At 39.4% G+C, this 27034-nt stretch overlaps 1 protein-coding gene across 2 annotated transcripts; it reads right to left on the bottom strand.

The window, feature by feature from the left end:
* Nucleotides 1-213: 213 nt before the first annotated feature.
* Nucleotides 214-27034, bottom strand: LOC138842283 (zinc finger protein 568-like). Of its 2 annotated transcripts, none has more exons than XM_060288790.2 (5): nt 26567-27034; nt 25431-25483; nt 12376-12499; nt 11984-12079; nt 214-6744 (listed from the first exon to the last, which is right to left on the bottom strand). In XM_060288790.2, exons 2-5 carry the CDS (start codon nt 25437-25439, stop codon nt 5309-5311), a joined length of 1665 nt encoding a protein of 554 aa, XP_060144773.1. In that variant the 5' UTR covers nt 25440-25483; nt 26567-27034; the 3' UTR covers nt 214-5308. The 2 variants fall into 2 exon arrangements, with proteins under 2 accessions (XP_060144773.1, XP_069900262.1); XM_070044161.1 differs by lacking the exon at nt 26567-27034 and adding an exon at nt 26223-26350.

Here is a 27034-nt window from a genome sequence, read left to right as displayed (position 1 = left end):
CTCCTGATTTATCCTCCCCCCCCCCATTTCCCCTTTGGTAACTATAAGTTTTTGAAGTCTGAGTCTGTTTCTGTTTTGTAAATAAGTTCATTTGTATCATGTTTTTTTAGATTCCACATATGTGATATCATATATTTATCTTTCTCTGACTTCATTTAGTATGATCTCATCCATGTTGCTGCAAATGGCATAATTTCATTAATTTTTTTTTTTTTTTGTGGTACACGGGCCTCTCACTGCTGTGGCCTCTCCCGTTGCAGAGCACAGGCTCCAGACGCGCAGGCTCAGCGGCCATGGCTCACGGGCCCAGCCGCTCCGCGGCATGTGGGATCTTCCCAGACTGGGGCACGAACCCATGTCCCCTGCATTGGCAGGCAGACTCTCAACCACTGCGCCACCAGGGAAGCCCAATTTCATTCTTTTCTATGGCTGAGTATTATCCCATTGTATAAATATACCACATTTTTTTCCTCCATTCCTCTGTTGATGGACATTTAGGTTGTTTCCATGTCCTGGCTATTATAAGTAGCGCTGCAATGAACACTGGGGTGCATGTAATTTTCCAAATTATGGTTTTCTCCAGATACATGCCCAGGAGTGGGCTTGATGAATCATATGGTAGTTCTATTTTTAGGTGTGTTTTTTTGTTTGTTTTTGCGGTACGCGGGGCTCTTACTGCTGTGGCCTCTCCCCTTGCAGAGCACAGGCTCCGGACGCGCAGGCCCAGTGGCCATGGCTCACGGGCCCAGCCGCTCCGCGGCATGTGGGATCCTCCCGGACCGGGGCACGAACCCATGTCCCCTGCATCGGCAGGTGGACTCTCAACCACTGCACCACCAGGGAAGCCCCAATTTTTAGTTTTTTAAGGAGCCTCCATACTGTTCTCCACCATGGTTGTACCAATTTACATTCCCACCAACAGCGTACGAGGGTTCCCTTTTCTCCACACCTTCTCCAGCACTGTTTGTAGACTTTCTGATGATGGCCATTCTGAATGGTGTGAGATGGTACTTGTGGTTTTGATTTGCATTTCTCTAATAATTAGCGATGTTGGGCATTTTTTAATGTGCTTTTTCTATGTAATCATTTAAAGCTAACTAGTTACATCTGTAGGTTTTGATTGGAAGGAAGTCCACTGGTATGTTATCAAGTGAGAAAAGGGGGCTATATACTTCAATGTGTCAGCACAATCCCAGTCAAACTACACCACTCCCAGCCATAACCCCCATTACGAAAATAAAGCTCCAATGTGGGTGTGAGAGGGTATGGAGAAAAGGATGAAAGGCTTTTGATGTTGGCACTTCAGAAAATAGGTACAGATAGCTCTTTTTTCTGTGTTGTTTAAACCTTTGCAGTATATCTCATTTTTGGCAAAACATGTTACATAAATTTGGACTAGAACTCTCAAATCTTGAAAATAGAAATATGTATACATGGGCAAAAAATCAGAATCATTTCTTTTTAAAATTTATTGAAGTATAGTTCAATTACAATGTTGTGTTAATTAATGCTGTAAAGTGACTCAGTTATACATATATTTTTTCATATTCTTTTCCATTATGGTTTATCACAGGATATTGAATATAGTTCCCTGTGCTATACAGTAGGACCTTGTTGTTATCCATTCTATATATACCAGTTTGCATCTGCTAATCCCGAACTTCCAATCCAACCCTCTCCCAACCCCCTCCCCCTTGGCAACCTCCAGTCTACAGAGAATCATTTCTTGACATTCATTATAACTATAACATTTATTATAACTCAAAAAGTTAGAAATTGTAGAGAAAGTATAGATAAAATTTAGTAATCATTTCCCTCTTTAAAAAAAATGCTCAAATTTTTGTTATAAATTGTCCTCCAATGGGTTGATTGATATTTAGCTATGACCGATTTAATCTGTCACATAATACATGTTTACATTAAACTTAGTATGTAATATTTTTCTAAAGTGTGGGGCAAAGGTGGAATACACTGGATGGTGATTATTCCAAATGCTGTGACTGATTACACCCCATGAGGTGTGATTAAGAGGGCAATGCAGTGACCTCACAGCAGTTGAATATGCATATGCTGCTAACAGTTTACTACTTTCAGTGGATAAGTTGTTTTAGTGTCTAGTTTTCAACGTGCAAACACTACATTTATACATCACATTTTTTACAATCTGACAGATCAGGTCATGAACCATTTTATTCTAGACAAAACAACCCCTCTGTTTTCTTTTAATAGGCTGCTAGATTTGACTTGCTATTTTAATTGGAATACTCATATACCATTGAGTACAATGGATTATTTTTATAGCTGATTTGAGCTGGATGCTGTCCTTTTCCAAATTTGGTATAGGGGTTGTGTTAGCCTCATAGCTGATACTCTTTATATCTTAAAGACTTGGATTTTATCTACTCTAGTACTAGAGGAATTATATGGTGTAGCTCTTTAATTAGTTTTTTCTTGGTTCTTACTATATTCAGGAAACTACTACTTTTCCTGGATTTCAGACATACTAAAAAAAACTGCATATAAACATATACTGTGAGACGCTAAATGCAAACAGACATTTCCTACATCTTAACAAATCAAAGTTGTATATATATACACACATATACGTTTAAGAAAATAATGCTTTTTCTGTAATTTCACATACACTATAAAAAGCTGAATATAAACATTTTCTCATGTTACTAAAGTGGAATAAACGTGTATGTATAGGAAAATATTTTTTTCTAGGACTCGGATATATAAAGTTGAATATAAACTTATAACATATAGGCACAGAATTTCTTAGTTCACACCCATCCGGGCACAGGGCAGTTCTGAATTGTTTCATCATCTCAATAATGTCAAAGACACAAGTTATTCCTGTGCCAATCTCAGTTTCTCGCCTCCCCTGGTTGTAAAATGGCCATAATTCCAGGTATCACACAGACACAGAGACATGCATCCTGTATATAGGAAGACCATTTCCTCCTATTTTGTTAGTAAACAATATTTAACTGAAGCTCACCTGCAGACTTTTTGCTTAGATCTTCTATGGCCGGGACTGTTACACACATGCCCAGCTGCAAAGCAATTAGGAGGGCAAGCATCTGGCATTTAGACTTAGGTGGGCAGCAGGCAATCCTGGCAAAGGGAGAATGGTTAATACCAATGGACAGGCAACCAACAGTGTCAGCCAAACAATATTGGCTTATTTCTTCATCTCCTTCATCTCTGTAGTTACATATCCTTTCTCACTTATGATGCTTGAGTTTTTTCTTTCTAGGGTGCAATCTTTTTCACTTCAAAAATTTAAGGTGTTTTTTGGGGCTTTGCACTTATTTTGTTAGAGCACCTCAACATACTAGAGTTGGATGCTTATTCATTCACTCTCTCATTCCTCTGATCAACAGATGTTTAATGGGAACCTACCAGGAATAGGCAGTGCACTAAGTATAAGGAAGTGAGAATGAAGCCCTGCTTTGAATTTTCCCTGTTTTCTACACATACTGAAAGAAGTTAAATTCCCTCAGTAAAGCTTTGGTTGCATCCTACAAATTTTAACATGAAGTTGTCTCTTTGTCATTCATTTGAATGACAATCTGCCTAATGATAATTTGCTTTGATTTCCTTTTCTAAAAAAAAAAAATTATTTATTTTTATTTTTGGCTGCGTTGGGTCTTTGTTGCTGTGCGCGGGCTAAGCGGTGAGCGGGGGCTACTCTTCGTTGCAGTGCCTGGGCTTCTCATTGGGTGGCTTCTCTTGTTGAAGAGCATGGGCTCTAGGCGCTCTCGGGCTCAGTATTTGTGGCTCGCGGGCTCTAGAGCGCAGGCTCAGTAGTTGTGGAGCACGGACTTAGTTGCTCAGCGGTTTGTGGGATCTTCCCAGAGCAGAGCAGGAACCCATGTCCCTTGCATTGGCAGGTGGATTCTTAACCACTGAGCCATGAGGGAAGCCCTGCCTTGATTTCCTTTTTAATGTGAAAATTATTTATACAAGTATCTTAAATTTCCTTGTGGAGAAATGGATTTTGGCTGAGGCTTTATTTTCTAATTCACTAAAAGAGAGGCCAGAGATCATGGCATATGTCTCTTGTTTTTTAGAAGGTCTTAAAAAAAATTATCTAAGTCTTCCCTCTGACCTCACAGCACCCCACTTTTATTCTACTGGGGTTCTTTACATTATGAACCCCCTAATGGGGAAAAGGGCAACCTATGAAAAGCTTGTTTTAAAATTTTTCTCCAGAAGGAAATATCTAACATTCCATGAAGAAAGATGATGTAAGAGCTTCATATAGGCACTGCACACATAAGGCCTTCCTCTCATATGCTCTCTAATACACAATTAGGAAAACAAAATTAAGAATAAAGCCCCTCTAGGGCTTCCCTGGTGGCGCAGTGGTTGAGAGTCCACCTGCCAATGCAGGGGACACAGGTTCGTGCCCTGGTCCGGGAAGATCCCACATGCCACAGAGCGGCTGCGCCCGTGAGCCATGGCTGCTGAGCCTGCGCGTCTGGAACCTGTGCTCCGCAACGGGAGAGGCCACAACAGTGAGAGGTCCACGTACCACAAAAAAAAAAAAAAAGAAGAAAGCCCCTCTTATTTAACACACTTTCAATATGAACCAGACACTATTCTAAGGGATACAATGTACACAATGCTACTAAGAAATATGGTTCTAATATTACTAATTGATAAATGAGAGAATTTGGTTAAGTCATTAGCCCTATAAGAAATGAGTAATAATGGTGAAGCCAAGTAAACACTAAATATTGGTTAAATCCTTTCCCACTCTGATTCAGTTCAGAGCTTGCAAACATTTAACAAGAGTTGAATGGAATGGAAGAATCTGCTGCATTTTTAACAATGTAGCCTTCCTCTAGTATGAATTATCAGATGAATAATTAGTTAGCTAAAGCAAACTGGTGCTCCATATAAATATTTATATTATGACTTCTGATTTCCCATAAGGGCTAATTGACCCTTGATGTTGAGAAAAGTTAGAATGATTAATGTCTCTAACACTGCTTTCCTAATAAGCCTTTCCACTTTCCTTATATTCATGGAGTTTTTCACTTTTTCACCAATTGATTGATGTCTAATAAATTCTGAAACACAAATACACCCCTCTCAATTCATAACATTTATAAGGTTTTAAATCAGTAACAAATATCAAATTCTGGACTCCCTCACATCCACAGTATGAACTCTGATATTAAGTTGTTAACCTTAAATGCTTTCCCATATTCCTTACAATTAGAGGGGGTTTTGTTTGTGTTTTACTAGTATGAATTTCCAGGTGTCAATTAAATTCCAAGCTTCCCACATGCCTTCATTCACTCCTCTGTCCTGTATGAATTCTTTGATGTTGACTAAGGTGTGAGCCACGAATAAAGGCTTTCCCACATTCCTTACATTCATAGGGTTTCTCACCAGTATGAATCTTCTGGTGTCGACTAAGTTCTGAGCCACGACCAAAGGCCTTCCCACATTCTTTACACTCATAGGGTTTTTCACCACTATGACTCCTCTTGTGATGAGTAAGTTCTGACCTTCGAATAAAAGCCTTCCCACATTCCTTACATTTATGGGGTCTCTCACCAGTGTGAACTTTTTGATGTCGGATAAGTTCTGTGCTACAAGTAAAGGCCATTTCACATTCCCGACATTTATAAGGTTTCTCACCCGTGTGAGCTCTCTGATGTCTGGTAAGTTCTGAGCCACGACGAAAAGACTTCCCACATTGCTTACATTTATATGGTTTCTCACCAGTATGAACACTCTGATGTCGGACAAGATGTGAATCAGAGATAAAAGCTTTCCCACATTCCTTACATTTATGAGGTTTCTCACCAGTATGAATTCTTTGATGTAGATTCAGTTGTGAGGCACAACTATAGACCTTCCCACATTCCTTACATTCATAGCGTCTTTCACCAGTATGAATTATCTGATGAAGACTAAGTTGTGTGTCATAACGAAAAGCTTTCCCACATTCCTTACACTTATAGGGTTTCTCACCAGTATGGATTCTCTGATGTCGAATAAGGTGTGAGGGACGGGTAAAGGCTTTCCCACACTCCTTACATTCATAGTATTTCTCATCAGTATGAATTCTCTGATGTAAATTAAGTTGTGAGGTAGATGGAAATGGCTTTCCACACTCTGTACACTTATAGGGTTTCTCATCTATATGAATCCTTTGATGTTTACTAAGTTGTGAGTTAGAATGAAAGGCCTTCCCACATTCCTTACATTTATGAGGTTTCTCGGCAGTATTAATGCTCTGAGATTTAGTAATCTGAGCATCACGAATAAAGGCACATTTCTTATTTTCATCACTTTTTTTGCTTTCATGAATTCTCTGATGCTTAATCAAGTCTGACCTACTATTAAAGGCTTTCCCACATTCTCCACATTTAGATTCTTTTTCCTTATTATGACTTCCTTCATGTTGACTATGGTGTGATTGGTACCTGAAAGTCTTACGTTCCTTGGATTCACAGGATTTTGCTCCAGTATGAGTTGTCTGAGGTGTTCTATGATCTGTGCGCTGAATGGAAGTGGATCTTTTTTCAGAGGTTATTGTGGCTTGTCTGAAATGTCCTTCCTGTAGCCTCTCCAAGTGGCATCTGATTTCTCTGTTACTTCTGACCCTAGTATACTCAAGGGTAGAGTTTGTAAGTCTTTTTGTTATCTCTGGTTGAAATGACTGAACTTCATAACTGTCCTCCTTTAGCATCTTGGTTTCTCTTCTAGACTCCCAATCTGTAAGATAACAAAGAAAATAGTGGGTATTTTCATGTTGCAGGAGAAAGGAAAGTTCTAAGGTAGAAATGACAAACTAAAAATAGTGAATAATGTAAACTCTTAACACTGCATTGCAACTTGAAAAAAGGGTTGGGGGGAATAAGAACAGAGAAAATGAGGGGAGCTTGTGAAGGAGGTGATTCTTTGCCTCTGGTAAGAATCAGAATCAGCTGGGGAACCTGTTAAAAATATAATGTCCAGGACCCAACCAACTAAATGAGAATCTAAAGGAGTAGGACATTATCTAACAGCAAATCCTCTCATCTCTAGCCTCAAATATATCCAGGTTTTGACTACTTCTACTAGTATCTCTAGTGGTGATCATGTTGTCCAAAGCCATCTCTCATCAAGATTAACAAAACACTATCCTGGAGTATCTCCCTACTTCCTCCTTATATTCCACACCCAACACAGTGGCTGTACTGTTCTTCTTAAAATAAGCTAGATCATGCCATTCTTCTGCTCAAAATTCTCCACTGTATTTCCCTCTCATGCAGAGTAAAAGTCAAAATCCTCCCGTGATCTACAGGGCCTTCCCTGAACTTGTCCTGCACTACCTCATTCTAACCTCACTGGGTATCTCCTCCCCTCAGCTGACTCTGTTCCAGCTCCCTGACCAACTGGATGGTCAAACTTGCCAAGCACACCTCTCCTTCAGAATCTCTGCCTGCAAATATCTTCCCTTAGATATCAATACGACTCACTCAATTACTTCATTCTGACCTCTATGCAAACGCTGACTTAAGAGACCACTATATATTTTTTTTTTTGGCCATGCATCTCAGTTCCCCAACCAGGGATTGAACCTGGGCCCTGGCAATGAAAGCACCGAGTCCTAACCACTGGGCCACCTGGGGATTCCTCAAGAGACCACACTTTACAAAACAGGACGCTCATCCCTCTACTTACTGCATTTTTCTGCAGTACACATGTCATTTAATCTATTTCTCCAACATTATTACGAAAACTTTCAAACATAAAGAAAAATGAAAAGAATCAGACAGGGAACCCCCATATTCCCACTAGCTAGATTCTACAATAAACATTTGGCTCTATTTGCGTTTTCACACATCTATCTACCCCTCCATCCATCAATCCATCTTGCAGACATTAGTATACTTCACCTCTAAACTCAACAGATTATATTTTAACTTGTTTATTTCTGTATCGTCTGCTCACCCTTCACTGTACCTATACAGAGTAAATACTCAATGACTGGTGAATGAATGGCCATTCTTTTTTTTTTTTTTAATCGCCCTCACTGATTGAGGCAACTCAAAGTGTGGCACTCAATGTTTAAATACAGTGCCTTTCCCAGTGCACTTCAAAAAAAATACAAAATTCCCTACCAGACCTGCAAAATTCTATAGTATCTGGTCCCTGCTTCCCTATTCACCTTCATTTTGAGGTGCTCTCACCTTGACTCACCATGAGCTCACTATACTGGCATCCATTTGACTCCCATATCATGCCAATTACTTTCTCATCTTAGACCCTTTCAGGAAATGTTTCATATTCCATGAACGTTTTGTGTTCCAGGATCTCTCCATGGCCAGTTTCTCTCATTCTAAATACCTTAATTTTCTGTCATGTATCCTGTTCTTTGCCCTCGATCTTTTTCTCAGTTCTGGAATTACATATTTGTTCATCAGTTTATCTACTGGTATAATTTCTCCCTAAGTGGCCTAGAACTAACATAATACTTATTGTATGCTCCGTGATATAACCAACCCCAGCATACAGTTTAATTAATGTTAAATAAACGAATCAGTAGATTAAGCGTATTTAAATGGAAATAAAGAGAAATAAGCTAAAGATAATGAGATTAGGAGAGTGACTTGAGATTCACTTATCACTCCATGCTTCTAATTATTTAACAGGTGATAGAGGTGTCTTCCTGCCCCTGATTCCTGCCCAGCTTCAAAATGCTCTCCCTACATCACTTCTGATGCATATGGCAGTTAACACAGAAGCAAGCCTGTGCCATTAGAGCAAATCTGTTCATGTGCCTACACCAGTGTCCTAGAATACTGACAGTTTTACACAACAATAAAAATCTACGTAATCCTACTCAATAACAGCCTAATCAAAAAATAGGCAGAAGACCTAAATAGATCATACAGATGGCCAACAAGTACATGAAAAGATGTTCAACACTGTTAATTATTAGAGAAATGCAAATCAAAACTACAATGAGGTACCACCTCATCCTGGTCAGAATGGCCATCATCAAAAAGGCCATCATCTCCTGGGCATACATCTGGAGAAAACAATACTTTGAAAAGATACATGCACCCCAATGTTCACTGCAGCACTATTTACAATAGCCAAGACATGGAAGCAACCTAAATGTCCATTGACAGAGGAATGGGTAAAGAAGATGTGGTACATATACAATGGACTACTACTCAGCCATAAAAAAAGAATGAAATAATGTCCATCCATGTTGTTGCAGCAACATGGATGGGCCTAGACATTATCATACTAAATGAAGTAAGTCAGAAAGAGAAAGACATATATCATATGTATCACTTATATGTGGAATCTAAAATATGACACAAATGAACTTATATATGAAACAGACTCACAGACATAGAGAACAGACTTGTGGCTGCCAAAGGGGGTGGGTGTGGGAAGGGATGGATTGGGAGTTTGGGATTAGCAGATGCAAACTTATTATACAGAGAATGGATAAACAACAAGGTCCTATTGTACAGCACAGGGAACTATATTCAATATCCTGTGATAAACCATAATGGAAAGAATATGAAAAAGAATATGTATATATTTGTATAACTGAATCACTCTGCTGTACAGTAGAAATTAACACATTGTAAATCAACTATACTTCAATTAAAAAAGTGAGCTTCAATTACTACTATTATCAGACAAAACAGACTTTAAGACAAAAATTATAACTAGAGACAAAGGAAATTTTATAATTGACCATTTTATAATGACAATTTTATAATTTTATAATTACTATATAATGATAAGAAGATCAATCCATCAGGAAATTATGTATCAGTTATAAGTATATATGCACCTAATAATAGAGCCCGAAAATACATGGAAGCAAAAACCTACAGAATTAAAGGGAAAAAGTGGCAATTCAACAAACTGAAGACTTTAATGCTCTATTTTCAATAATAGATAGGTCGACTTGCCAGATCAACAAGGAAACAGAAAACAACATACTCTTAAAAAACCAATGAAACAAAGAAGAAATTACAAGAGAAATTAGAAAATACTTTTCAGTATGAATGAAATGAAAACAACATACCAAAACTCATGGGATATGGTTAAAACAGGTCTTAAAGGGAAATGTACTGCTTAAATTGCCTATATTAAAACCACAAAAGATCTCAAATCCATAATCTAACTTATACACCTAAGGAACTAGAAAAAGAAGAGCAAACTAAACCCAAAGATACCAGAAGGAAGGAAATAAAGAGAGAAGACAAATAAAATAGAAAAAAAATAGAGAAAATCAACATAACTATAAGTTGGTTCTTTGAAAACAAACTGACAAACTTTAGCTAGAATGACCAAGGAAAAAAGAAGATTCATAATAATATCAGGAATGAAAGTGGGGATATTACTACCAACATTACAGAAATTAAAAGAATTTCTAGGGAATACTATGAACAACTATACGCAACAAATTAGATCACTTAGATGAAATGGACAAATTCCTAGAAAGACAACTACCAAAACTAACTCAAGAGGAAAGAGAACATATGAATAGGCCTACAAAGAGATTGAACAGTAATTTAAAAATCTTCCCAGCCCGTGCGCCTAGAGCCCATGCTCCGCAACGGGAGAGGCCACCGCAGGGAGAAGCCAGCACACCCCAGAGAGGGGTGGCCCCTGCTGGCCACAACTAGAGGGGGCCTGCGCACAGCAACGAAGACCCAACACAGCCAAAAAAATAAATAAAATAAAAAATAATAAAAAAAATCTTCCCACAAAGAAAAACCCAGGACCAGATGGCTTCACTGCTGAATTCTACTAAACACTTAAAGAAAACTTAAATCGTTCACAAACACTTCAAATACAAATGCCTCACAAACACTTCAAAAAAAAAACAGAAGAGGAGGGAATACTTTCCAATGAATTCTCAGGCCACTACTACCCTGATATCAAAACCAGAAAAAGGCATCACAAGAAAACTATAGATCAATATCCCTTACTTAATATAGACAGAAAAATCCTCAACAAATAAAACCAAACTAAATCCACCAACAAATAGAAAGGGTAATACATCATGACCAAGTGTGATTTACCTGGGCAATGCAAAGTTGGTTTAATACCCAAAAATGCATCAATGCAATATACCATATTAATAGAACAAAGGATACAGACCACATATCTCAATATATGTAGAAAAAGCAGTTAACAAAAGTATTCTAAAACCCTTTCATGATAAACACATTTGACAAACTAGGAAAAGTGAAGCATTATTCATAGTAGCCTAAAAGTGGAAAACCATCCAAATGTCCATCATTTGATGAATGGATAAACAAAATGTGCTATAGTCACAACATGGAATACTATTTGGCAATATAAAGAAATAAAGTAGTAGTATATGCTACAGCATGTATGAACCTTGAAAACAAACATTCTGCTAATTGTAAGAAGCCAGTCACAAAGACTACGTACTGTGCGATTTCATTAATATGAAATGTCTAGAACGGCCAGCTCTATAGACAGAAAGCAGATTAGGCGTTGCGTAGGGCTGGGTGTGGGGAGTGACCACTAATGGGTATGGGATTTCATTTTGGGGTAAAGGAAAATGTTTTAAAATTAGATTGTTGTCATGGTTGCAAAACTCTGAATATACTAAAAGCCACTGAACTGTATCTTTAAATGAATGAATTCTATGATATGCCAATTATATCTCAAAAGAGCTACTTTTAAGTCAGAACAAAACTGGACCCAAAGTGCAGGGTCTCGTGGGGAAGAGGAAGGCACTTCCTTCCTGAAATCAGAAGGAATAAGAGCAAGGGTAGCATGAAAGTGGTAAGTGGAATGAAAATTTGGGGGCTCATGCCGAAACATCCTTACTTTCTTCTCCAGATCTCAGGCTTTTCAGGGAGCTTTCCTACCAACATCTCAGAAGTGCTGCCTGCCTTCTCACAGGCCAGGTGGGTGACCACCTGCCATGGTCTTTCCCATATGAGTAACCATTACTCACCTGGGCACCATTCTTTTGTCTCGTTGCTGTTAACCATCCAAGGTTCCTTCCCCTGCTCCAATAAGGAGATCACATCTGGCTTAGAATCAGAAAATCCTGTTCAAGAAAGAAAAAAAGGACCAAGTTATGTTGTGAGTGTCCCAAAATTAAAATCAGTCCATGATTATCAGGAAAGAGGAGTAAGTAAATTAAGGGTCAGAGGAAAGGATGAAGAAGATAAAGTCTGATGGAGCAGTCAATTTCTAACTTCACAAGGCACAAAAAGCGTTCTTTGGTAAGCAAGAATCATTAATTCAGTCAAGCACTTGGGAGGCACTCACAAGAAATTTATAACAATAAACACAAAAATTCCAGAAGGCCAATTCTGAATTCTGGAGGGCAGGTAAACTTACCCAGTGAGATCAGGGTATTATAATTCTCCAACATCACATCTCGGTACAAATCCTTTTGAGCAGAGTGCAAGCACTCCCACTCCTTTTGAGTGAAGTAAATGGCCACATCTTTGAACTTCAAGTCCTGAAACCACAGATAAAAATACACAGAAATTAACGGGCAAAATCTTTACAATAAAATAAAAGAAATTTTGAAAAAGCAGTTCAATAGGGGAACACCGTTGGGAAAACAGGATGTGCTGGACCTTTCAACATGAGTAAGTCAACAGCTCAATATCAAAAACAAACAACCCAATCCAAAAATGGGCCGAAGACCTAAATAGACATTTCTCCAAAGAAGACATACAGCTGGCCAAAAGGTACATGAAAAGATGCTCAACATCGCTAATTATTAGAAAAATGCAAATCAAAACTACAATGAGGGATCACCTCACACCGGTCACAATGGCCATCATCAAAAAGTCTACAAAGAGGGCTTCCCTGGTAGCGCAGTGGTTGAGAGTCCGCCTGCCGATGCAGGGGAAACAGGTTCGTGGTCCGGTCCGAGAAGATCCCACATGCCGTGGAGTGGCTAGGCCCGTGAGCGATGGCCGCTGAGCCTGCACGTCCGGAGCCTGTGTTCCGCAACGGGAGAGGCCACAACAGTGAGAGGCCCGTGTACCGAAAAAAAAAAAGTCTACAAAGAATAAATGCTGGATAGGGTGTGGAGAAAAGGGAACCCTCCTACACTGTTGGTGGGAATGTAAATTGATACAGCCACTATGGAAAACAGCATGGAGGTTCCTTAAAAAACTAAAAACAGAGCTACCATATGATCTTGCAAGCCCCTCCTGGGCATATATCCAGAGACAACCATAATTCGAAAAGATACATGCACCCCAGTGTTCACTGCAGCACTACTGACAATAGCCAAGACATGGAAGCAACCTAAATGTCCATCTACAGATAAATGGATAAAAATGATGTGGTACATTTATACAATGGACTATTATGCAGCCATAAAAGAGGAATGAAATAATGCCATTTGTAGCAACATGGATGGACCTAGAGATTATCATACTAAGTGAAGTAAGCCAGACAGAGAAAGACAAATATCATATGATACTGCTTATATGTGGAATCTAAAAAAAAAGGATACAGGCTTCCCTGGTGGCGCAGTGGTTAAGAATCCACCTGCCAATGCAGGGGACACGGGTTCAAACCCTGGGCCGGGAAGATCCCACATGCCGTGGAGCAACTAAGCCCGTGTGCTACAACTACTGAGCGTGCACTCTAGAGCCTGCGAGCCACAACTACTGAGCCCACATGCTGCAACTACTGAAGCCTGCACGCCTAGAACCCATGCTCTGCAACGAGAGAAGCCACCACAATGAGAAGCCCGCGCACTGCAACAAAGAGTAGTCCCCGCTCACCGCAAGTAGGAAAAGCCCGCACGCAGCACGAAAGACCCAACACAGCCAAAAATAAAATAAATTTATAAAAATAAATAAATAGATTTTTTTAAAAGATACAAATGAACTTATATACAAAACAGAAATAGACCCACAGATATAGAATACAAACTTATGGTTACCAACGGGGAAAGGTGGGTGGGGGAGAGATAAATTAGGAGTTTGGGATTAACATATATACACTATGCTTCATAACATAGATAATCAATAAGTACCTACTGTATAGAACAGAGAACTACACTCAATATTTTATAATAACCTATAAGGGAAAAGTATCTGAAAAAAATATATGTATAACTGAATCACTTTGCTGTACACCTGAAACTAACACAACATTGTATCAATAAATTGATTATACTTCTATTAGGGAAAAAAAAGAAAGAAAACATGGATAGGTCAGTGTGGAAACAAGGATGATCACAGCACACGTTCTTGGTGCACACATCATTTTTTTTTTTTAATTGAAATACAGTTGATGTACAAATTATATGTTTCACGTATATAACAGTGATCCACAATTTTTAAAAGTTATATTCCATTTATAGTTATTATAAAATATTAGTTACATTCCTTGTGTTGTACAAATCATTCTTAAACATGCTTGCTACTACAGATATAACCTCTCGGCATTATCCTCTTCCACTGTTTATTCCCAGGCCTGGGTGGATAGAGTCCAGATAATTGGTGTCTTCCAATTAAATGAAGCTGTATGTACATGTACATAGCACATGCTATGTTCAGCACATAACACTGTGACCATCTCCTTCCATTCTCTCATTTTAAAAATTTGTTTAGAAGTCTGAAGAATTCAGGAATTTCCTGGCTGTCCAGTGGTTAGGACTCAGCGCTCTCACTGCCAAGGGCCTGGGTTCAATCTCTAATAGGGGAACTAAGATCCCACAAGCCACGCGAACAGAAAAAAAAAAAAAAAGTCTGAAGAATTCATAGATATCTTTAAAAATCTCTCTCTCTGAACATAGGATTTGGATATAACTTATGTGAATTAATTTCTTAAAAACTCAGGCTCATATTCAATTCTAGCTGTTTTACTTGTCACTATAAATAGACATAATTTTCATTGGCTGTATGATGCCCCATCTTATGTGTTCAATGTTCTCATTTTGCAGCACTAGCTTAAACAAGTTCTCCTGCGGTTACAAGAGTCGTTACTTCTCAATAATTTATGCATCTGGTTAAACTGTTCCTGTTACAATAAGTTGTGCCTAACTATACTCTCCTTGGTCCAGAACTACCAGGACTGATGAAGTAAGATCCAGACTCACATTGATGTGACCCAAGATGAGTATACACCACACAAGTTCAAAATGGACCCACGGACTCCTTGGAATATCACATAACTTCATATACTGAATCTATCATATTCCCAGTCAAAAAAAATCTCAAAGCTAAAGACAAGGGCAAATACTGAGAATGCAACAAATCAGTGTCAATTACCTTCTTGTTTATCTGGAAAACCCAGGTTTGCAACATGGAATCTCACTTAATGAATCACCTCCACTTCATCAAAGCACAGCTCGAACAAGGGAGGTACAAAATTTTCAGCAAGGGTTGATTTCCCCATTCCATCAGTACTCCTGGTGGAAGGATAAGCACTTATGGAATGCTAAGGGGTTTTCTGAATAAATAGCTAAACATTTGTTGGAGAACAGAGAGACACTTATGGGACAGCAGCCTTTGGTAGCATCACTCATTGGAATAGGAAGAAGTGGGGAACAAGTCCCTTGGAAAGGCTCAGGGAGGCAGGCAGTTTCAGGAAAAAGAAATCCACTGCTGAAATCTTCCAGAATAAAAAATGCTTTCAAAGAAGGAGAGAAGAAACATCAGTTCATATAAACAATGGCTTTTAGGGTTGCAAAACCAGATCATTTATATCCTGGGCTCATCTAAGAGAAAAGAAAGCTTAAAAAGGCAAAGGAAGAAGAAGCAAGAGCAGCCCTGAGTCACCAGACTGACCTTAGAGTTCCCAAAGGACTGAAAATGAATTTTCCTCTTTCCTCCTCTGTTCCTATCTTCCTGCTTTTGGCAACCCAGTGTGTACACACACACACGCACAGAGTCTCTTTCTTTTTCTTGACTTGAAGGAGAATAACAAACCTTTGCTTTCCCTGAATCCCAGGGAATCCAACTGTCCATAATGTATTGGTTCTGCACTGCAAAGACCTGGGACCTCTAGGACCAGGCCCTCAGAGTAAGGAAAAAGTAGAAGCAGCACTCCCATTCTCAGGGGCTACAAGGAAAACTGCCTGACTTGAACTCTGGCTACTGGTAGAAGGAAAATATTCTCCCCTGAGGAACTGTAACCACAAATTAGCCCTCACACAGGTCTCAGCTCACATTCCTATTACTAAAATGAATCTAAAAAACCTACCATCTATGAATCTACTTTAATGTGGTTCTGGTTTGGCGGTGCTCCTGGAAGAAGCAAGCCCAGATGTGTCCTAGAGGAACAACATTCACCCAGACCTCAAGAATCCATGGGTAGAATTCCAAGGAAAATGACCAAGGAGTCAAAAATAATAAAACAACACAACACTGTGAATGAACTAAATGCCACTGAACTGTACACTTTAAAATGATTAATTGTATGCTATGTGAATTTCACCTAAATAAAAAATTAAATAAAAATGAAACATGCAAAGAGGCATAATTCCATGATCCAAGAAGCAGGAAATCAACTGTTTCAACTTTCATTATATTTGAAAATTTCCATAATAAAATGTTGGAGGGAAAATATCACACCTGCAAAAATTTACATATTATGCAGATAACGCAGGTATATGATTTTTAAAAAGGGAGTAAGGTATTAAGAAACAAAACTCCACAAAGATAACAGGTAGATTTAAAAGAAAAAAATTTACAACTTCTAGAATAAAAAACACAATACCTAAAATTAAATCATACAATGGCTAGAATAAATATCTCTGAAGAGAAAAATTACTGGGCTGAAATATTTAAAAAGAAATTACGCAGAATGCTATCAAAGACAATGGGGGAAAGTATAAGAGGTTAAGAAGATAAAGCAAGAAGGTTTAACAGATATCTAACTAGAGTTCTAGAAGAAAAAAGGAGAAAGGACTGAAAAAGGTAGTAATTGAAGACATAATGTCTAAGAAATTTTCACAACTGGCAAAAGAAAGCATTATTCAGAAGCCAAATGAGTCTCAAACAATAAATAAAAAGAAATCCAGGGCAATTATATAAAAACTGAAGAGCATTAAAAACAGAGACTATGTTAAAAGTAATTTGATATTAAAGACATTGTCTACAAAAGAATAACAGTCTGATTGACAGATGTCTATTCAACAGCAACAATGTAAATCAGAGATGACAGAATAAAAATTCTCTCTCACAAGGGAGGACAAACAAAAACATTTTCAAAAAGCCAAAAGAACAGAAATTCATTAATGTATGTACTTCCAACTAAAGGAAAGTGTTCCCAGATAGAGGGTTTGAGATGTAAGAATGGTGAATGGTGCCGTTCTTTAAAATGGCAAAAATGTGGATAAACTAAGCTAACATTCAATATATAAAATAATAAAAACGTTTTATGGACTAAAAAAAAACAATGAAAGAAAAATACCTGACTACAATATAAGTTGCTTGATCAGCTGGAATATCTACTTCCTTATACTATTCAGCAAGAGCATAAAGATGTTCTTTAGTTTCAGACACTGGTAAGAAAAGTATGTTAAAATGTCTAAGGTAACCAATAAATAAACAAACACAGTTCATAACTTTCAAACTCACAGAAGGGAAAAGGGAATGAGATAATAAAATACAGAAAAGGTAGAATAAAAAGCACAAACTAAGTCAACAAAGATACTTTCAATTATGTCAGTAATTACAACTACTGTATAGACTATATGCTCTCATTAAAAGATACAGTTGGTCAAAAACCAAAGCCCAGTTATATGCTGTTTGTAAGAGACACATCCAAAACATAAACATCCAGAAAGACTGGAAGTAAAAGGCTAGTAGATAACGTGTACACACCTAACAAATAATAAATATATATAGTACATACACACAAAACAAAAAGGAACAGAATTATGACAGATAAACCCTCATCATTATGGGAGATTTAACATACCTCTCAAAATAACTGATAGATAACACAGATAAAAAGTCAGTAAAAATAGAGAACACTTAAATAATAAAACTAGTGAGCTTGATTTATTGGCCACATACAGAAAAATGCACCCAACTCAAATAATAATCATCTCAATCATATCTGGAAGATTCAGAAAAACTGACCACACTGGACTTTAAGACAAGACAGAAACATTTTTCATGAATACATACTAATAAAAAGATGCACCTTAATAGGATTGCCTATGGGGGGTGGGTGGGAAATGGAATGGAAGAGAAGTAAATAATCAGAACAAGTGAACAACCTTGCCCAGACCAATAACAATGTGCCATGAAGTGAAGATTATGATTAACACTGCACTCAAAGCCTCCCCCCATCCAACCAAGGGAAAAAGAAAAAAGAAAAGAAGGGAACACTATGACATATTTTATGAGGCTAGATCAGAAGTCAGCAAACTTTTTCTATAAAGGGACAGAAAGTAAATATTTTATGTTTAAAATTTTACTTATTTATTTATTTTTGCTGCATTAGGTCTTTGATGCTGCGCGCAGGCTTCTCATTGCGGTGGCTTCTCTTGTTGCGGAGCACGAGCTCTAGGCGCGCGGGCTTCAGTAGTTGTGGCTCGCGGGCTCTAGAGCACAGGATTGTGGTGCACGGGCTTAGCTGCTCCGCAGCGAGTGGGATCTTCCCGGACCAGGGCTCAAACCCATGTCCCCTGCATTGGCAGACAGATTCTTAACCAGTGCGCCACCAGGGAATCCCAAGTAAATATTTTAAAGTCTGTGGGTCATTACTGTCTCTTGTAACTACTCTACTCTCACAGGGGCATGGAAGTAGCCGTAGACATTACATGAATGAATGAGTGCGGCTATGTTCCAATAAAGCCTTACTTATGGAGACTGAAATCTAAATTACACCATTTTCATATGTCATAAAATATTATTCTTCTTTTAATTTTTTTTCTAACCATTTAAAAATGTAGAAAACATTCTTGGCTTACAGGCCAGGGCCACAGTTTGCTGACTCTTGGACTAGAGTAACCTTGACAACATAACTTGCATAAAGATTTTATGAAAAATGGAAATTATAGGCCAAGCTTACACATGCTACAGATGTAAAAATTCTTTTTTTCTTTTTTTTGGTACGCGGGCCTCTCACTGTTGCGGCCTCTCCCGTTGTGGAGCACAGGCTCCAGACGCACAGGCTCAGCGGCCATGGCTCACGGGCCCAGCCGCTCCACGGCATGTGGGATCTTCCCGGACCGGGGCACGAACCCGTGTCCCCTGCATCGGCAGGCGGACTCCCAACCACTGCACTACCAGGGAAGCCCAGATGTAAAAATTCTAAATAAATTATTAGCAAACTGAATTCAGCAATATGAAAAAGAATAATACATCATGGCCAAGTTAGGTTTCTCCTGGTATAACATAGTATAAATGATTTTAGAAATCAATTAAAGTTACTAAGCACATTAGCAAATTAAAAGAGAAAATCCATAAGATCACCTCAAGAGATGTAGAAAGGTGTTTCAAAGAATTCAATATTCATTCGTGATTAAAAATTCAGAGCAAATTAGGAATAAAAAGTAATGTCTCTAACCTGATAAAGGACATCTTGAAAAAAACCAAAAATCCAAGAGAAAGCATCATAAATAGAAGTGAAACATCAAAGGAATTCTCTCTAAAACTGGGACTAAGAAAATGTGCCCACATTCTCACCAGTCAATACTGTTCTGGGAGATGGAGCCAGTGTGATAAGACAAGAATTAGCACCAAATAAAGACTGAAAAATGGAAAACATCAATATTTACAGATAACACAATTATTTACACACAAAAAGTGTCCTTATTCATCAATGATATGATTATCTAAGTTAGATGACCCCAAATCCAAAAGAACCTACAAGATATTACAATAAATGAGAGTTCAGCAAGTTGGATGGATATAAAATCATTATCTAAAAATCAATTTCATGTCTGTATACAAGAAACAATGAGAAAATTAGTCTAAAAATTAATACCATTCACAAAAAACACAAAATATTAAAATACCTAGGAATAAAATTAACAAAAGGCATGCAAGACTCCAATTAAAAACCTTTATTAGAAACCATTATACAAGACTGAAATCAGCAGAGTTATACCACATAGAGTGAGAGGAAAACTCAATACTGTAAAAATGTCAACATTCCACAAAACGATCAAAGATTCAATGTTGTACGAATTGATATCCCAACTGGATCTCTATGTAACTTGATCAGCCAACTCTAAAATTTATATGGAGAATCCAAAGGCCAGAAACAGCTAAGTCACTCTTCGAGGACAAGACTATGATGGTAGAGGAACATGACTTACCAAATATCAAATATTATTACCAAGCTGTCTTAATTAAGACAATGTGGTTTTGGTGGAGGGATAGACAAATAGGCCAGCTGGGAAAAACAAACACACCAGTGGATTAGAAAGGACAGAATAGACCAAAGCGTGTGTGTGTGTGTGTGTGTGTGTGTGTGTGTGTGTGTGTGTGTGTGTGTGTGTGTGTGTGTGTGTGTGTGTGTGTGTGTGTGTGTGTGTGTGTGTGTGTGTGTGTGTGTGTGTGTATATATATATATATATAAACTTAATTTATGACAGAATTGCCACTGAATTACAGAGAGGAAAGGATGATTGTGGAGTAAGAAATTTGGCCTCCAAAGAGAGATTCTTGCCTTTGTCTAGCTAATAGGACAACCTCTAAACACTTGGAATTCCCCAAGTGACAGGAGTGTCTTTATTATTTATGGTGGGCCCCCAAGACCACATATGTTAGTTTATGCTAACGAAACAATGTAGGGTAGGGGCTGGCCATGCAAGAAAGACCAACCATGTAATCAGAACCTTGGGGCTTTGGGTTATGTGACAGCAGCTTGACTTCCAGGCAAGTAGGGAAGGGAGATGCTGGAGATTGCATTTAACCACGTGAAAATGATTCAATCTTGCCTATGCAATGAAGCGTCAATAAAAACTCTAGGCACTGAGCTCAGGTGAGCTTCCCTGCATGTTGTCACATATCAATATTGGGAAGGTAAACTTCAAGTTTGGAACCCTCTCAGATTCTATCCTACGCATCTTTTCCCTTGGCTAATTTTGTTGCTGTTGTTGTTCTATCTGTCCAGTAAGACTGCAAGTTTTTTTTTAATCGAAGTATAGTTGATGTACAATATTATATGTTACAGGTGTACAATATAGTGATCCCTTGGCTAATTTTAATGTATCCTTTCCCTGTAATAAATGTGACCATGAATTAATAGCTTTCAGTGAGCTCTGTGGATCTTTCTAATAAGCTGTTGAACCTGAGGGTGGTTGTGAGAATTTATCCAAATGGAAGAAGTAAAATTGGACCCTTGCCATACACCATGGTAAAAATCAACCCCAAGTGAATTAAAAGCTTAAACACAAAAGGCAAAACAAAACCATTTATAGAAAACATTATGGGAAAATATCTTTACTCTTAGGAGAAAAGAGATTTCTTAAACAAGACACACATAAATTAGTAAAGGAAAACAGTGTTAAATTTGATGGCATTAAAATTGAGACTTTCTACTATCTAAAGGTTAGAAGTCAAGACAAAAAATGAGAGAAAGCATGTACAGCACATATGACTGACAATCCACAATATTTAAGGAATGCTTACAAAGCATTAAAGGGAACGAAAAACTGGAAATATAAAACTCAATAGAAAAATTAGAAAATGAGATGAAATGGTACTTCAGAGAAGAGAAAGCATGAAAGGGGGCTCAACCTCATTTAAAACCAAGATACGCACATTTAAATTCAGAATAACATAGCAATTCATGCCTACCAAATGGGTAAAAATTGAAGTCTGACAGTACCAAGTATTTGGTGAGGATATGAAGTAACAGGATTTATTACTGGGTATAAACACTAGAACAACTGGGCAATGTCTAGTGAGATTAAAGATGCACATACCCTATGACCCAACAATTCCATTTCCAGTTATATAACTAGAGAAATTCTTGTGCATGGTACCAAGAGACAAATTCAAGGATGTTCACAGGAATAATGACTGTAATATGAAAGAAAAAATATATATTTATACAGTGGATGGCTATACAGTAGGATAAATTCACAATGTGAATGAATCTCATGAATATACATTGAGAGACAAGTAATGAAGTTGCAGAAGATTCCAAACAGTTTGATTTTATTTATATCAAATTTTAAAATGACAATAAACACATATGATTAAAACTGTAAAGAAAAGCAAGGGAAAGAAAAACATAAAATTCAGAATAACAGTTACCTCTGAAGGGCAGAAAAGGGAATTGGATTGGGATGATTCACAGCTCACATGGGGTTTTTAACAATGCTTAATGCTCTACTTCTTAAATATGGGTGTTCACTCATTCACCACACCATAAACATTTTTTACTATTCAATATTTAATAAAAGCAGTTTTTAACGAGAGTTACAATACAGTGTGACAAGAACAGATGCAACACAGGGGAATGCAGTCACTCAGAGGCAGCAAGCATAATCAGGAAAGTGAAGTAGGCTTCACAGAACCCTGAGAAAGTGGTGGTGAGGGATAAGCGCCCCTCTTGTGCTTCTTGTGCCATGGAGGCCAGAGATAGCACTGGGCATTCTGAGAAAGGCTAAAGTCAAGTCAGAGAGGGAGCAGAGCAATGAGACTGAAAACAAGTATCAGCTCGCGAGACCTTTAGAGGTTCTCACAGGTCAGGGATTTTTTTTTTTTTTTTGCCGTGCCACGTGGGTTGCGGGATCTTAGTTCCCTGAGCAGGGATTGAACCCGTGCCCTGGGCAGTGAAAGTGTGGAGTCCTAACCACTGGACCACCAGGGAATTCCCTCACAGGTCAGGGATTTTAAGCAGGCTACATGAGCTCCGATTACAAGTAGAAGAAACTTCCTATGGGAAACGAGGTACAATGACTTACTTAGGTTGAGAGGTATGTGGAGAATTTCCTGTAACAAGTAGAAGATTAACTGGGGCCCTGAAAAGGAACAGAACTCCAGCAAACAAAAACAGACCAAGCAGCATTCCAAGCAGAGTGAACGTGGTAAGTTGGAGGTAGAGAGGGAGACTAATTGAATCCTGTGTGTCTGAGGAGCAGACAGTTCACTGGGGTAACTGGTGGGGGATTCTGGGCAAGGAGTAGATAGAAGCGATGCTGAAGAAGTCCAAGGGGATCAGAACAGAAAGGTCTTGGGTGACAGTCACCTCTGCCAGGACTCAACATACCATCCTTAGTCACCACTTTACTCCAATACTAGGATTGGTGCTCTAGTAAATATAGAATGTGCTTTTTAGTAAATAAACAATGAATGTGAAAGAGCTAGAGCTTTATCCTGAAAGTAACAGGGATTCGCTGAATAAAGGAAGTGACATAACTGGACTACTTTATTTTTGAGGAATAACCTAGAGCCAGGGAGTACGATTAAATCAACGTATCACCCACTTCCACAAAAGTCTCATCTGGCACAGAGATAGTGGTGTGAGGTCACAGGGCACGAGACCGAAAAGGAGCAGGAAAGGGACAGATGCAAAGGGATCTGCCACCACACTGAATGTTGGGGAGATCAGGAAGTAGGAGCTGGGGACCTCCCGGTTGCTGGTGTAAGCGCACATTCAGGTAAATTTCCATTACCACCATATTCCCCAAACCCTGTAGACTACATTATACAGAAGAAGTTATGAGGAAGCCATGGTCTGAGAGCTAATAAATGGTGGATATTGGGTAAGACTCTACGCTTTTATGCCGTGCAGAGCCTCTTATTAATACAGTGAAAGGACAATGATCACTCTGAGGAGAGGAGGAAACAGGGAGAAATGGACAGTCGAAGGTTGAAGGGCAAAGGGGAGCTAGACTTTCTTCCTCACCCAAATATGCTGAGAATTGATGGGGAGAATGTAGTCCTCTTCTGAGAATCTTAGGAAGGGTCTGGCCAGAATGGAAATTGGAAGACAAATTCAATAAGTTCTCACAGGATTCAGAAAAGTCAAAGAGAAAGGAAGAAACAGATTCATCCAGAAAAGAAAGAATATTTCTTTAGTCTTTAGGGTGAAAAGAATCCTTGAAAAGCAAGTGGACAGAATTAATAAAGGAAGACCTTCACTCAGACACATCCAGGAAAAAAAAACTCCGAATCTCACATACTACAAATACCATGCCATTCTTTAAAATCAACTAGAAATTTTACAGCCAACATTCTCTAGTTATATCTCAAACCAGATACCTTAAGGATTAAATTGTTTAGACAAAAGTACTTTAGAAAAATGAGTGACTTTCTATTTTTGTAGAGAAGACCTTCTGGCATGACATAAAGAGAACATTTTTTGAAAACTCTGAATCTTAAAAACACACAAAAGATACATTAACCGTGAAAAAATATTTCTAAAACAACCTGTAAATGACAAAGAGAAAATATGCTTAACGTATAAACTGACAAATGGGCAAAAGAAATCAGTAGGCAATTTAGAAATCCCAACTGTACCATTTATTAACTGTAATTTTGGACCAAGTGACTTAACAGAATCTATTTTCTCATCTGTCAACTTAGAATAATAATATATTTCATAAAATCTGAGATGCCACTGACTGTAAAGCCACCATTACTTTATATACCATGAAAGAAAAAAAATGCAATCAATGGAACTATAACTTAAAGGGAATTGACAAACCCATCCTGATTTCAGAGAAGTTAAAATGTGGGGGAAAAAAGCATCACTGAATTAATGAAAAACAGTCATAACTGACTCATTGGGTTGTTATGTGGATTCAACAAGATAACACATATCAAGAGCTTCAAACTACAAGTGGCTCAAAGTAAACACCCAATAAGTTAGTTGCTTCTATTAGTAATATGATCCCATTCTGTGAACAAAATTACATACCCACACATACGTGCAGACAAAATAATTTAAAAACATTAATAGTGATTAACCTCTAGGTGGTGGGACCATGGGCCATAAACTTTAATAACTTACTCAAATTTTGAAATTTTTGCAAAACTCCTATATAACTTTAATCGTTAGAAAGAGAGCAATTAGGTTATCTCTATTTGGAGGGGGGGATATCTAAATCTGAAAGGGGCAGGCAGGCATTCCAGGCTGTTAGAAATCTGGAAGCAAATAGGCTACTGCATGTGACTCTGGAGGGGACAACAAAGAAATTAGTGAGACTTAACTAAACTTATTCTGTTCTTCAACTTCCCTGCCAAATCACGGAGGCACATCCTGTCAAGACTGTTATAGCACTGAACAAAATCCAGGGAAATGGAAAATTCAGATCAGATAAGACAATGTATGCAAGGCAGACAGCCCAGGTTTAGGTTCCTGGCTTGTTTAGGAGGAAACCATCTCTTCCCCTTTCTCCAAATCACTACTGTAAATCTCTTGGCTAGAATCCTGAAACAGGATAGTGTCCTGAAAACAGAGAAGCCCTTTCCAAGAAGAAAATTGCAAATACAACTTACCTTCGCCATGACTTTTGATGAACAGCAGCTCTTTTCTCCTCCTCTTCTGGATTCTTAGAGAAGGAAAAAGGTAGAAAATGGTTAAGAAACTAAGAGACAGCAGGTCCTTCCTGGAGCCCAGAGGAGGCCGAGTCAGAACAAATCCCTACCCCACCCCAGGCACTGAGAGGGAGCCCAAAACCAAAGAAGCCTGCAACCCCACCACCCTCTCTCATCTTCAAAAAGAAGAGCAGGCGACCTTAGGCGCCCTGATGGGAGTCTTGGGAAAGACTCCCAGACTGTGGCCTCTTTCCTCCATAAGAACCTGACTTTGGGTATTTTCAGACCCCAGTATCGTACACTGAGCCCAGATCTGTGGCTCCAAGAAACATCCTAATTGGATTCACCTGTTAAAGAATCCCACATTCCTGTCCTTTAGGCTGGGGGCACCCGCCTGGGCCTTGGTGGCCACACGGTGAAAGAACAGAGAAGTGGAAGTCGGAGGGCGTCCCAGCCCAAAGCTCTAGAAACCCCCCGACACCACCATAAACAGCCCCAGAAGCGCCATTCACTGCGCTGGAGAGCGAGCGGCTGCAGCTGTGCCACTTCTTGGGCTGGAGAGTGCAATGGGAGCGCAGTCCCGGCCTGAGGTAGACGCCCGGAACACACCCACCCGCGCAACCCACTCAGCGCCCACCAAAAATGTACAAAGAAGGCGCCATTCCCAGCTCCAAAGGGCAGAGTCTGCGACGTGGCCACATTGGGCGCGCGCACACCGAGCCACAGGGAGTCCCGCTTTGATAGAGTACCCACCACAGCACCGCGAGGCACTGGTTGCCGAGCACCGGTCGTCTGGCGCACAAACCAACACCAGGGAGTATCTCACGGACTTTCCCCAGGCAGGAGGCCACACAGCTACGGGACCCCTGACCTCCAGACATCCCCAGCCCGCCCCCGCGCCAGCCTGAAGCCACACCCTCCCGTGATGGCGCGCGGCCCATACCTCCCACCCCCGAGTGTGGACAAGCGGCCTGGAGAGCACCACCCTCCCTGTCGTCCTTTATTTTCCAAGCGCGTGCACGCAGCTTGGACATGCCCGACAGCCACCCATATTTAAAACTCCCGAAGGACCCCAGCCCTGCCCCGAGCCTCCTCACCGTCCACTTCTCCGGGGTCCTCTCACTCCAGTCTGATTGAATCCGCCCCAAACCAGTGAGCGAGGCAACCTGGAATGCCCCGATCCTTTGCGTCCGAACTCCCGGCAACTCACACCGGCCAGCGAACTTCGGCCGGAATCCGCATACACCGCGGAGCCCTCGGGAAAATGTAGTCCAGAGAGGGATAAAAATCCAAATAGAGCCTGAACCGGCACAAGTCTTCTCCGCCCCAAGTCGCGTCGTGTTCCAAGCTTCAATGAAGCCCAGTCCTGACCGCCCAGCCGCACGCGAACATCCTCCAAGAACCTGGGCGAACTCACAGGTCGAGGTAGCAATAGGTGGCTGCGGAGGGGTAAGAAAGGGTTGTGGCCCGTGGAGACTTCTGGGAAATGTAGCCCACAGGCGGGGAAAGGGGGTGCTCAAGTTTCCGCTGAGAATTCATTCCCAGGTCCAGGGCGCCGCCGGGAA

The sequence above is a fragment of the Globicephala melas genome, chromosome 19 (assembly GCF_963455315.2).
Source record: "Globicephala melas chromosome 19, mGloMel1.2, whole genome shotgun sequence".
In the NCBI taxonomy this organism is placed as follows: Eukaryota; Metazoa; Chordata; class Mammalia; order Artiodactyla; family Delphinidae; genus Globicephala; species Globicephala melas.
This window is presented reverse-complemented; position numbering and strand designations above follow the sequence as displayed.

Excerpts from the sequence above, each read along its gene's own strand:
- LOC138842283 (XM_060288790.2), bottom strand. Across the intron at positions 12,080-12,375 it reads TAATACCCTGATCTCACTGG|GATTTTCTGATTCTAAGCCA; the intron begins GTAAGTTTACCT and ends TTTCTTGAACAG. Across the intron at positions 6,745-11,983 it reads GACAAAAGAATGGTGCCCAG|ATTGGGAGTCTAGAAGAGAA; the intron begins GTGAGTAATGGT and ends GTTATCTTACAG.